This window comes from Leptonychotes weddellii, chromosome 1, assembly GCF_054177405.1.
Source record: "Leptonychotes weddellii isolate Sample4059 chromosome 1, ASM5417740v2, whole genome shotgun sequence".
NCBI lineage: Eukaryota > Metazoa > Chordata > Mammalia > Carnivora > Phocidae > Leptonychotes > Leptonychotes weddellii.
This window is the reverse complement of record NC_138369.1, coordinates 45,729,041-45,743,096: the sequence shown is the minus strand read 5'-3', so window position 1 is coordinate 45,743,096 and position 14,056 is coordinate 45,729,041. Positions and strand designations below refer to the sequence as shown.

At 41.0% G+C, this 14,056-nt stretch overlaps 1 protein-coding gene across 1 annotated transcript in view; it reads right to left on the bottom strand.

Moving 5' to 3' along the window:
• SYN2 (synapsin II) overlaps nucleotides 1–14,056 on the bottom strand; it is a 148,788-nt gene that overhangs the window by 46,325 nt on the left and 88,407 nt on the right. Inside the window, exons 2-3 of the mRNA XM_081822405.1 lie at nucleotides 3,340–3,397; nucleotides 1,959–2,050 (exon numbers count right to left, since the gene is read on the bottom strand). Coding sequence (XP_081678531.1) covers nucleotides 1,959–2,050; nucleotides 3,340–3,397 — 150 coding nt within the window. The remainder of the gene's footprint in view (nucleotides 1–1,958; nucleotides 2,051–3,339; nucleotides 3,398–14,056) is intronic.

The following is a 14,056-nucleotide window of genomic DNA, read 5'->3' as shown; positions in this document are numbered from 1 at the left end:
AGGAGGGAAGAAACACTTTCAGACCCTCACATCTTAAATGAACAAGAATTTACCTGGTCCCTTTGGGGCAATAAGAGAGCAGAAGCTCCTTGTGGCTTCAGAGTTTGTGCTCGAAGAGCGCCCCAGTAGACTTTGAAGATATATTTGCCTGACTTCACCACCCTGCCACGGAGATCCCTGATCTCAGTGTCCTGTTCTGACTCCTTAAAACTGCTCCTTAAAAAGCAATGCCCTCATCAGGCCCCGAGAAGAGCAAGGGTCCAGGATGGCTGAGAACAGATGCCAAACTTCCCAATGTTATTCTTCCAAAGTGTACACTAGGGAGGGGTGCAAATATTTCTCGAAGAACTGAGGTTGAGCAATGGCTACAGGAAGCACTGGGAGTACAGAATGTTCCCATGCATGGGAAGGCTCCCTGCGTTTTCCCTCCAGCCAGCAAAGCTCCTCAGCTGCTCTATCTTCATGCCCTGACTCCAAGGGAACCCCACCTTCCCGAGAGTCAGTTCTGTAGCAGCATTCTCCCTCAAGGCTCTGGAGCTTGCCAGTTTCACACCATATGCAATGACCCACGAGGTTCTCTGCCCAGGCACCCATTCAACCCCTACCTACAGCTCCAGTACCACCTGGGCTCAGAGATCAGTCTTTTAAAGTGAGGGTGGAAGAAGCCCTCCTCAGTCACTAAAGGAATGTAGCATCAAGTCAGTGTGGCTGTGCTGGAGCTGTTCTGATCTCCTTGTGCCCCAGTTCTGGGAAACTGGCCCCAGGTGTATGCTTGATTTTCCTCTGAAAACTGTATGCCAGTTATAGGAACTAAGCCCTAGATTTCCTACACTGGCCAGCTCTTAAGTTCCTACACATGTACCTGGAAAGGCCTGCCTTAGTTTTGCCAGATCCCTCCTGGCACCCTTCTATGACCTTTCTGTCACCACCTACTTGTGTCCATGCATCCTTATGACTCACTCTACCTGCAGTTGGAGGGGCCCATCATTCTCTCTTGAGCTCGCTCCCCACTTGGATGGACATCTGTTTTTCTGTCCTCCTCATCTCTAGGATGGAGGAGTTTACATTTCCTCTTGTTAGGTTCCAGACACCTGAGTTTTGCCTTCTCTGTCACTGAGCCAGTTCCTATTGGACATCAGAGACCTCAGTGTCAGGATGCTGTAGATTGAGGTAGGGAAGAGGATGAAGTGAAAATTCTTCCTGGCGCAAGATTCTGTATCTGAAAACCTGACACCATGCTGAGCTCCTGGGAAAAATGACACTGTGGAAACTTTTTCCCCATCTGGAATTCTTGTTACTTCCCTCACAGAATTATTTTATTAAATTTGATCACATCTGTAAGTTACCCAGCACACTACCTGGCCTGTGAGTGCCCTGTACCTGCAAATTTTCTTCCATCCACAATGTCCCTTCCAACCTAGACTTTCCTGACTTACGAATTCCCAGGACTGAGGAACATAGAAAGAGTACAGGGCTGGGAGTTAAGAGAATTCACATAGAAACACAAGGGTCTGCTACTAACTCACTGAGTGAATCTAAGCAAATCAACGTAAAGTAGGAGGTTGAACTAGATCAGAGGTTTTCAAACTTTTTTTCTTTTTAAAGCAATGGAATCCTGTTTTCCAGGGAAAATACATACAGAGATAAAAGCACAAAAATCACACTGGTGGAAGTGGGGCTGGAATCCTAGAACCCCTCTGGTAGGAATCTGGTCACCTCTAAATGAGTCCTGCACCCTTTCTCTACCATTGGACTAAGAGCTCCCTGAGAGCGGGAGCTGGTTTTCTCTGCCTTCTTCTGCCACTTCTACGTCTACACAGCATACATCATTAACTCCTGTACTATATATATGGCACTGCCATTCCACTCTGACACTTGACTTTGAAACCACCTATGCAAACCAGAGACAGTAACTCTGAAGACAGTGACAGTGACCCTGAGGATAGAAGGGACCTTACCGGACAACCTTTGTGCCATTCCGGAGCACCTGCATATCCACAGCATAGGTCCCATCTGCATGGGCCACCAGGTTGAGCTCTGAAAATGCCGCCTGGAAAATAACAGTAGGGGATTAAGAGGGTAGATTTCATGTTATGTGTTTTTTTTGTTTACTACAATTAAAATTGTAAAAAAAAATTAAAAATAAATAAAAATAACTGTAGGGAAATAAGCCCACAGTCCTGGCTTTGCCAAGTTCTCCACAGAACAGCAGCAGCCCTCCCACCAAATATTTATTCAGTTTTCTAAGCATTTTCAAAAACTGATTTCATCTCACTTTCATAGCAACTCTGTGAGGGAGGAAGGACAGAGATAATTCTCCCTGTTTACCAAAGAAGCAGTTAAGTGACTTTCTGGACAAAATTTATTGTTGGCAGAGACAAGAGCAAAGCTCAGGTCTTCTGACAACTCTGTGCTGCCTTTCTATAGAGAGGGAATGCACACTGGGGCAACATGCCCTCTGTCAGTCTCAACATAAAAACACTAGATTTTAGTTTAGGCAACTGGGTGTTACTTCTGCTCTGCCCCCAGTTAGCTCCATGGACTTTAGGCAAATCACTTGTCCTCCTGGGGGTGGGGTAAGGGGAGGAAGAGTTTCTTTCATCTATAAAATGGGAATAATTTTTAATCAACCTTGCCTATACAACAAGTTGTTTTAAGAACTGAATACAATGAGTAGGAAAATGCTCTATAAATCACAGCACACCGTGTAAAGAGTGATGAGTAACTTCTATTATTACACAGAAAGTACCTGCATTGTTTAAACTGGACATCCCCCTCTCCACACAAATGGACTTAATTTCTATTTATCAGGAAGCAAAGGGTAGAGGAAGATTTAAAAAAAAGGGGAGGGGGCTTTCAGGACTTCACTACATTAAAAGAAGTAGGGGTGTGTGTGTGTGTGTTTTAATTCTCTCTGAAGTGTAGCTTCTTGCCCAGAGTAGGCAGCATTGGAGGCTGTAAAACTGAATGGCAGATATGTGCCAACCCAGGAATATCATGCCATCAACAACATGGAGTTGTGGCCAGTGTCCCAGGAAGACATTCCCCTAAGGTTTTCCTCAGCCTGAGAAAGCAGAAGAGAGCCCTAAGAACCACATTCCTCACTACTTTACAGACACCAGCACCATGAAAAGAAGCCAGGGAAGTTAAAAAGCAGCCTTCATGGCCATATCTCATAGAGAGAAAAGCCTCAGGGAACAGGGTGAGGGAGAGTAGATGGAGGGCCTGGAATCCAGTGACAAACACTGTACTCCACTCTGAAGACTAGATGATTCACTCTGGGATGTCAAGAGAGAACAGTGATGATGCAGATGTAACTCTGGGCTTTTGGGTAATTACCTGTTCCACTTTGATGTCATAATCTCCAAGGACTTTTTTACCCCGGAAGCACTTGGCCCTGGAAAAGGAAAACAAAAACAAAACCAAAACCAAAATCAAACCAAACAAAAAACACGCAAATTAGTTTTGTACAAGTGTTTGAGATCAGAAATTTACTATCATAAAGAAGAAGACTACAGCAGGCAGACCCCAGAATGAGAGTCAAGAGACCTGGGATAGGGTTGGACCCTAATTCAACCTAGATCATCATGAGAGATCCTCAAGCAAAGCACTTCCTCTCTTTTACGCTCAGTTTACCCATCCATAAAATAATCCAACGCACTTTTTCACTCCCAGGTTTTGGGATTTTATAGTATCCTTTGTCTTTGGGCTACAAAAGAAGTTTAGAAGTAGGAATTTCCCTAATGTGATTCCTGGTAAAGACCAGGTCAGTACCACACATCTCTATACTTTCCTTATCTTCCCCCATCACTCTGATTTTCTAGTTGGGTTCTACCCTTGGAATTTTAGTTTTCAAAGAAACTGTTATCATTTTACCTCTTCATACCTATACTTCCAAAAAGGATTTGAGGCAATTAATAATTTAAAAGGCAAATATAACCAACAAAGTAAGGATTAAAGGACAATCAGTGAATGACAGAGCAGAAAAGAAATTTTAAAAGGTAGGAGGCTGAGAAAAGTTACTATAATTGAACACAAAACCTATTCTGTATTTCTGAATTTCAGTCAAGAAAACTAGTCAGGCTTAGTTATACAGTACTTACTATCTTCCTATCTTGTCACGGATCTAAAGGAACCTCACATTAATGCATCAAGGACTTCAGAGCACCTTGTAAGTAGTCTGTGTTTATGTTTACATTGATATCCATTTCTACTTTGCCCTTAATCTCCCCCTCTCCACCCCCCAAAAGATTTTCTTACCCATCCACTTAGGCTAATTCTCCACATGTATAAAAGGCCTTTCTACGCTATACCTGTTAGTGAGGTTGGTCTTTCCCAGTGCTTGAAATTTCAAATTAGCATATTTCACTGGAGGTTTCTAAAAGTCCCTCTCCAAAATAAAGGGATAAACTAACATTTATTGGGCATAATGTTCTAAGAATTGTGTGCAAGTTGCTTTCAAGAACATCTCATTTAATCCTAATAACAATTTATGATATAGGGAGAAAGTTCTTCATTTTTGAGATGAGGAAACCAAGACTCAGAAGGGAAAAATAGTGTATTCAAGGTCACATGGCAAGTTAGTGACAGAGCCAGTATTCACACCCAAGTCTGAGTCCAGTGCTCCTGGGGCTGTATAGTCATCTCCCTCTGCTGATTCATTCCCTTCATCTTCACTCCCACCATTACAAAAACTGACTGGTCACGTGTGCTGCATTGCATGTTTTTTTCCCCATTTTCCTTCTTCCGCTCAAAAGGGACTTGATGTTGTGAGCACTAGTTCTACTACAAATACTTCCTACCCTGGTTCCTGTGAACTACCCAGGACAAGGCCAAGCTATTTCCTTTCCTCTCTGCTGGAACAGTCCGTTCTAGGAAGTTGTCATTTGTCCTATCCAAGTCCCTGGCCACCCTCAAATTGTTCCTCAGAGGCAGTCAGCCATCCTGGAGCTGGATCACTGAAGCCTATCACCCAACCTTTGCCCCAATAACTCACTAAGCTTCATCAGCTTGCTTCCAGGACCCTGTTCAACATTTGTAGCTCAGCAACCATCTCCAGCAAGGGGCCTGTACCTTATCCTGTCCCTTTGGCTACTATTCTAACTTATTTACGGACTTAAATGATAATCTACACATGGCACTATCACTGCTCTGTAGATCTTAGACTCCGTAGGCCTTTGTTCAGGACTAGAAAAAGGAGAAATGGAGTAAATGACCCTGGAGGTTCCTTTCTTGTATTGACAAGGTGTGTCTACCTTATTACCCGCAATTGTCTTCCTGATGCTTCCTCCTATCTTCCTGTCTCAAAATAGCTCCTGTTCTGTGAGGTAAGTCTCAGAGACATTAACAATAACCTCTCATTCTGTATGATACCTTGCACTTTCAAAGCACATTCCTTGCCTTATTTGTTCCTTACAACTTAGTGAAGCAGCCAAGGCAGATAACACTGTTCATTGGACTGATGGAGAAATTGAAACCCAGAGCAGTGAAATAATATGCCCAAACCACAGAAAAGTTCATAGGAGCTAAGCTTAGAACTAAGAGTTTACATCTAGGTGCTTATGTGTTGCCAAGTATTTTAATTCACTCACTTATTTTGTGAGTTTACAATACTGATATTGAAGTGTATTTATAGATTCTGGCTGGGTTTATCTGCCATTTCCTGCACCTGCCCATTGACAAAGTTGGCTAATGATACTGTTTTCATGCCTTCTCCCCGCCCCCACCTCTCCAATGACCTTAATGCCTTTTCCTTAAGGTAATTTGTCCTGTTGAAAATCTTAGTCTGTGTTTCCTGACTCCAGGTCACTGACCTCTGTTGGCTGAGCACAATCTTTTGGAAAAGGACCTAAGATGGCAGACAGATGGGGCACAGAGCCTTCTTCTGGACAATGAGCACATTTTCCTAGCTCTAGCCCTTGGAAATTTAGGTTCCAGGTATTTTCATGAAAAATTTTGTGACTTATAAGCAAGTGACAGAAGTACCTCCTCATACTAAGAGAGCACTGTTAGGAGCACGTGTTAGAATCCAGGGGAGTTGTGAATCACAGGGCTCTGAAATTATAGTCTGGGTGGGAATCCTAGATGTACCCTTTCCTGGCTCTGTGACCTTAGGCAAGGGGCTTAAATTAAAAAAAAAAAAAAAAAAAGTATGTCATATGGTGAAATCAATCAATCTACCTTCAAAAGTACATAAAAGAATAAGATAAAAAATAAGTTTCTCCTTTCTCATTTCTTTTTCATCACACATAATCCCACAATCAGTTGCAAGCATATTCTTCCAGTGTGGGGAAAATGTCTGCACACATATATGCTTCAAACATACATGTAGCATCATGCTATGTAAACTCTTCTTTTTTGAACCTTGATTTTTATTGCACTCAAAAATACATCTTAGTGATATGCTTCCAGCACATACTGATGGACTTCTTTCTTTTTAATAGTTGCATGAAATTCCATTTGAAGATCATACAGTAGTTTCACCAATATATATTGGTGAGCATTTAGATTTCCAGTTTGGGGGTTGTTTTTGCCATTATAAACAGTGCTATAATGGCTAATAGTTAAGAATATATCCATAGCAGGGGATCCTGGGTGGCGCAGTCAGTTAAGCATCTGACTCTTGGTTTCAGCTCAGGGCATGATTTTGGGGTCCTGAGATCGAGCCCTACATTGGGCTCCACGCTGAATGTAGAGTCTGCTTTCTCTCTCCCTCTGCCCCTCCCTCTCTTCTCTAAAACAAATAAATAAATCTTAAAAATATATATATCCAGGGGCATCTGAGTGGCTCAGTTGGTTAAGCATCTGCCTTCCGCTCAGGTGATGAGGTCCTGGGATGGAGCCCCACATCGGGCCCCTGCTCAGTGGGGATCTTTCTTCTCCCTCTCCCTCTGCTGTTCCCCCTGCTTGTGCTCTCTCTCTCTTTCAAATAAATAAATAAAATTTTTAAATATATATATATCCATAAATATATATATCCACAGAATATATATATATATATATCTCCATAGAAAAAAAGAATACATCCATAGGATAAACAACTTATTTTTTCCAACTGTACTGAGATATAATTGACAAATAAAATTGTATATATTTAAAGTGTGCATCATGATGACTTAATATACCTATACTTTGTGAAATGGGATTACCACACTCAGGTTAATTAACACATCTATCACCTTGCATAGTTACCATTTTATGTGTGTGTGGTGAGAACACGCAAGATCTACTCTCTTAGAAAATTTCAAGTATACAATACAGTATTATTAACTATAGTCACCATGTTGTACATTAGAAGGATAAACAATTTATTGCAGAATTGCTGGTGCAAGGAACAGACACAGTTGCAGTTTTTACTGATATTGCCACACTGCCCACCCCCCATAAGGAAAATATACCACTCTTCTTAGTGTTTGAAAGTTTGGGAAAGTTATTTCACCTCCCTTAGTTCCCTTCTCCTTCCTCTAACCCCCACAGTTCCTTGCATAAACTGGGCACAGAGAAGAACTTTCTGACTGGCGGTCTTGTCAAATCAGCCCAAATTCACCTCCTTTGCTCAATCCTAAACAGAACCCAAGATGTACATCCTTGAAGCACAGACTAAAAATATCTATGGTGCCTGTGTTGTCAATTTCCCCCTATTGTAACATTTTCTTAATAAGCCTAGCAGCTGAGGATCTATGTGAGTTTAATGGCTTGCAGCTTCCTTGATGGGCCAGGCAATGAACCACCTCACCTTATTGCTAAAATGAGTAGAGGCTTCTAGATTTAACTCTTCTTACTCAAGGCAATGAATACGCTCACCAATTCCTATCCAACCAGGGCTTGTGAGGCTGAGGAGCATGATTTCAGACACTTCTCTGCTAAGGCTGCCTCAAAACTTGGCCCAACTTAGGCAAGCCCAACTTAAATTCTCCCTGTTTTATGCATGGGATAATGGAGAAAGGTCTAGAAATAGGAGCCAGTGGAGTGAGGTTCAGGCATAGTTCTACCACTTTTTAACTGTGTAACTTTGGGCAAGTAGTTGCCTCTCTGAGCCTTAGTTTCCTCATGTATAAAATAGGGTTAATAATAATTGTAATACTAATAGCAAGCATTCATTATGTACTAGCCACTATTCTAAGTATTTTATGTATTTTACCTCATTTATTAATACCTTACTCACAGGTTGTTGTGAAGACTTAATGAAGCCAGATGAGACTAACTGACATGAAAGTGTTCCGGAAACTCTGAAATGCTATGCAAATATGAAGTACTATTAGCAAAATGCAATAGTACTTGTGTGTGTGGTGAGAACTGGGAGAACTGAGAACCCACTGGCACTGGTCTGGATACTTATCTTTAACATGGTGCTTAGCTTCTGGCACTCACTGTCTCACTGGCCTTGTTCCTTCAGTCAAGCATCTCTAGGTATCAACATGGCCTCTTCCTCTTTTAAACTTTCATCTCATTTATTGTCTGCTCATGATATTTGGCTCATAGCATCATCTGATACCAACTTTCAAACTCAGTTGTCCAATAATCTGGGACACCACTCTCCCACTCTCAGCCTCAGACAACTGGATTAGGTAATAATCCATAAGGACCATCCACATGTGATCCCTGAATTTTCCAGAACATTTTAGATTTTAAATAACAATTTGTCTGTTGTCAGGTTATATGAACTGAGCTAAGGCCTATACAAACATAATCATTGTATCTATAAATTTCCAACTCCTTCACTGAGCTATGAACTTACCTAGATTCAAAATCAGGGCTTGCTTATTGACTGGAGATGTTAGATGGTTTTGGCTGGACAAATGTAGAAAACCAGAAGAGGCCACCTTCAGGACTGAGCAGACTGAGCCTGTTTCTGCAGGCCCAGCCTCCTCTCTTCTCACATGTGCACATCTAAGGATGTCATGCGAAAATCTGTTCTCAATCTCCATCCACACTGGAACTAAAGGACCTAAAAACAGTCTATAGTGTAAATCCTCCCTAGGTGCCTGAGGTTTGTATAAGAATCAAAACCAAGCTAGAATATGAAAGCACTAACAAGCATTCTTAGAGCTCTGGAACCAGTCTAGCACCTAGTAAATGCCTGGCACTGGTCTGGATACTTATCTTTAACACGGTGCTTAGCTCTGGCACTCACTGTCTCGCTGGCCTTGTTCTTTCAGTCAAGATCTCTAGGTATCAAGAAGTTAGAAAGTAAGCTAGAAATCCTAGAGGATTCCTACTTCCCACCCTATGGTAAATTAGGCCTGCTGGTCTTGGAGAGAGTTTGTGAGGGCCTGCCGCCACCCACTGGCAAGATGTGTATTGCAGCCATGTTGGGGCCCCAGCTCACTACTTAGCCAGCTGAACAGCCACCAACCCTACTGGCCCAGGAATATCCCTCCAGGTGCTTATTTGCTGCTTTGGCAAACGATGCCTGAAAATTCACTGTTTCTCCTAGAAAGTGTGTGTCCATACACCCCAAGCTGGATACTTAGCTTTTTGCTGTCTCTAGAAAGAAAGGCTGTGGTTTGTCAGTAAATTCAGCAACAATTTACTGAGTATCCAATGGTAAGTGCTGGGACTGTAAAAACGCATTAGCAGTTGCCAAGTAGAGAAAGCACAGTCTAGAAAAGGAGAATGATATCCATTACCAATATGGGTTATTGCTAAGGTCCCTTGCAACTCTTAAGATTTATAACTAGTATTCACATTCCCACCTTTCAATCTTTCTTTAAAAAATATTTAAAGCACACAACTAAAACAACAAGTTTCATGTAGCTCAGAAACATATACAGTGGGAAGTAAGTTCCCTCTACCTTCAAGAAGCTCACAGGTTAGTGGGGAACAGAAGCATGAATAAAATGCATATGTGTAAATATGGGCATAAGCTGTAGCAGGAGTACAAAAAAGGCACTTTAGGAGCTCAAAGGAGGGAGTTCTCTTTGCCTGTAGAAGTCTGGGACGGCTCCAGAGAGGGAACTAAGTCTTACAGAATGAGTAGGAAATTGCCACATGAGAAGAAGGAGCAGAACTGAATGGCTGAGTGTAAAGGCACAGAGGCTACTTGAGCACAGAACACTGCAGGGAAGGACCCTGTAGGCTGAGCAGTGGGAGCTGCAGGTCCTAGGAAAGGAAGAACTAGCAAAGGGTTCAGATGTCAGGCTGAATAGTTGGGACTTCATGGCTAGCTTCCAAAAGATTTTTTAACACTTTTTATTATGAAAAAACTACCCTCAATAGATACCAACATTTTGCCAGTCTTTCTCATCTATCACTATCACTGTTGTTGAGACTATTGTCTGAGCGTTTTAAAACAAATCCCAAATATTATGTCATTTCTTCTATAAAATTTTAAGTACTATCTCTAACTGGTGTTGATTTATTTTTTTAATGTAACAAAATATATATAACAAAATTTGCTATTTTAACCATTTTTAAGTCTAAAATTCAGTACATTCACAATGTTGTACAATCACCATCACTACTTCCAAAACATTTTCATCCTCCCAAATAGAAACTCTGTAGCCATTATGCAATAAGCGCCCATACCTACCCATGCTCCCAGTCCCTGGTAACCTCTAATCAACTTTCCATCTATGAATTTGCCTATCTTAGGGTAATGACTTATTAATAATTAATTATTTAATAATTAATAATTTTTAACATCTTTACTGAGGCTATCTTCAAATTTTCCCAACTGTCTCCAAAATGTCATAAAAAATATTAAGCAGGGAGGTGACATGACCAGTTGTGCCTAAAATTTGAGAGACCACCTTACCTGGAATGTGGGAAAGACTGGAGGGAGCAAACCAGGGCTTGAGATCATTTGGGAAGCCGGTGCAGTAACCAGATTTCAGGACTTGGTTTTACTGGTACATAACAAACTGATAGCTACTGCACAGCACTCATCTGGCAACTCAATTGATCATTTGATTGATTAGGCCTCAGAACTTTGTAGCTGGCTGGAAAATGGCAGTTATTTAAAAAGATGTTTGAAAAGGATATTAACAAAGAGGACTTAATGAAGTCATAGAAAGTGGATAGGACTCTTACTAAAGATGTTCTGGAACAGAGATATAAATTAGACCTAAAATAGTCAGGTAGAGCCTTAACATTGGTGAAGGGGTTCTTAATTTAAATTTGGACTTGTTTTCTAATTCATGAACCATAAAACTTTCTTTCAGTATGTGGAGAAATGTTTGTTATGGATAATTGGTTTAGGAATAAGAAGCAAACAACAGGAATAAGTGAACACTTTTCTGGATAAAGAGTTCTGTGGCTACTCCTTGATATCATGAATTCAGTGATTAAGCTCTTCAATCAAATGCTCTGCAACTAAGGCACTTCTTAGATAGAAAGCAAGCTGCATGGTATCTTAGTTAACATTGATAAAAATGATCTGGAAGAGAGTACAAGGGGAAACTGCCAAGTCTGCAGATGGCATTCAGCTCTTCCAGGGATTAAAATGCCAAGCTGATTAGGGGTAAACTGAAAGAAGATGTGGATGTGGGCAGAAAAGTGGCAGAGGAGTTTTAATGTGACTAAGTGTAAGAAAACACATTCAGGGGAAATGATTTTATCATAGGATCATCCAGTAAAGAAACCTGAAATGACAGGGAAAAAAAAAAAAAGACATCAGTTCTGTACGATGTCACAGACAAAACACAAAAAGATCGAGAGTGAAAGGTTAAAAAATGTTGGGTATCATCAGAAAGTTTATTGGAAATCCAACATAAAGGCTTTCTTACACTCTGACCTATTCTTGTACAAGTCATAGGACTTTCATATTTCTGACTGAGCATATTAGGTCCACTTACCTAAAAACAAATGACATAATGAAAGTAGAAATGGCCCAGGGAAAAATGGAACAAAATGTAAAGGCTCTGATTTATTTCATTTGAAATAATGTCTTCTTCAGTCTGTAAAGGTAAAGATCCAAAGGGGACAGACGCGTATGAGGGAGGGAAAGAGAACACTGACTGACTACATATGTCATTCATCCCAAATAACCTATTAATCTCATGATATTTCATGCCTTATAGGGAAGTTATCTCAATGTTACTGGTTTTATAGTAAAATGAGGCTCAGATAAACTAAGTGACTTGCTTAAAGGTAGCAGTTAATAGGTGGCAGAGCTAGTAAAATTAAATTTCAGGGCTTCTGATGATCAAATTTAGAGATGTTTACTTCCTCAGATGGGGACTGTGCTCTATTCATTTTTACATTCCCAATACCTGTCGTACTATTTGACACATGGTAGATGCTCAGGAAATGTTTATGGAGTTAATGAATTGAATATAGCTAGACATTTGGAGGTTAATATCGGAGAATTCAGCCAAGCTCATTGTGAAGGAGTCCTGGGCTTATAGGTTTCTGAGGATACCTACATAGTCCATTTCTCTGGAGTTTATGTTACTCCCTCAAGTTATCTGTGGAAAGACTTCAACAGCCTTAGGTGGCAGATGAGACCCTTTAAGAAAAACAGTAATCTCAAAGCTCTGAAAATGACTAATTCTGAGTAAACACCCCAGTTGTGACTTGAGTTGGGAACACCAAATCACTTTTTCGGAGCAGATCTGAGATTTTCTGAAGATCTCTATTTTGGAGAATAATTAAATGATGCATTATAACCAGATAACAAGATTATCAAGTACAGAAGAAAAAAAAAAGGAATCCTGTAACTCAGAAGATTACATGCATTTGTCTGTAATTATAGCAGAGCTACAGAACAGAATGCTTTGGAGTCATGGGACAGATACTCTTTCCATGACTGGCTTATAAAATTAAATCAGGCTGATTTGATTTTGGAGCAAAATGGGTCAGTCATAACTTCATAAAGTTTGCTTTAGAGAAACATCAAGCAAATATAATTTTTAAAAGATACGGATTTATTTTATGCTAGATAAACATGGTTCCTAGCATTGACAAATCTCTAGGTTTAACTCCAGCGTAGGGTCACAAATCATACCCACAATCACCACTACCATCAAAGCTGCACATTTCCATCCATTTTTAGCAGACTAGATACAGAGGAATGTTCTTTGTAATCTGGCCCCACCCTTCTATTTCTAATTTATCTCCTATTATTTCACTCCTGCAAGATAGCTGCAAAGTTTTTGTATGATTTAGAAAAAGACATTCCTTGGTGGCGCCTGGGTGGCTCAGTCGTTAAGCGGCTGCCTTCAGCTCAGGTCATGATCCCAGGGTCCTGGGATCGAGCCCCGCATCGGGCTCCCTGCTCCGTGGGAGACCTGCTTCTCCCTCTGCTGCTCCCCTTGCTTGTGTTCCCTCTCTCCCTGCCTCTCTCTCTGTCAAATAAATAAATAAAATCTTTAAAAAAGAAAAAGACACTCCTTCCTCCAAGTGGATACACTCCTGTACTAGGGTACTTGACAAAAAAGAATATGGGGCTGAGTTTCATCCCCCACTAGTTTCGTCATTCAAATGCTCTGTATGCTGAAAAACCTGCACAAGCATATGTAGGAGCACTGTCCTACCACCATTTAGACACTGAATGGTACTACTACATCAATCTACCATTAAGACACTGTTTCCCAACTACCTCTCATCAAACTACTGCCTCTGTGCTTTGGCCTGCTCAGAAATCACCCCTTTTGGGGCGCCTGGGTAGCTCAGTCAGCTGAGTGACTCTTGGTTTCTGCTCAGGGCCGTGGTCTCAGGGTTGTGAGATCAAGCTGTGTTGGGCTCTGCACTTAGCTCAGAGTCTGCTTGGGATTCTCTCCCTCCCCCACTGCTCCTCCCCTCACTTGTGCTCTCTCTTTCTGAAATAAATAAATAGAATCTTAAAAAAAAAAAAAGAAATCACCCCTTTCTCACAATAGCCAAGATATGGAAACAACCTAAATGTCCACTGATGGGCAAATGGATAAAGGAAATGTGATGTATACATATAATGGAATATTATTCAGCCTTTTAAAAGGTAATCCTGCCCCTTGCAACATGGATGAACCTGGAAGACATTATACTAAGTAAAATAAGCCAGACACAGGTAAATACTGCATGATCTCACTTACATGTGGAATATAAAATAGTCAAACTCGGAAGCAGAGAGTAGAAT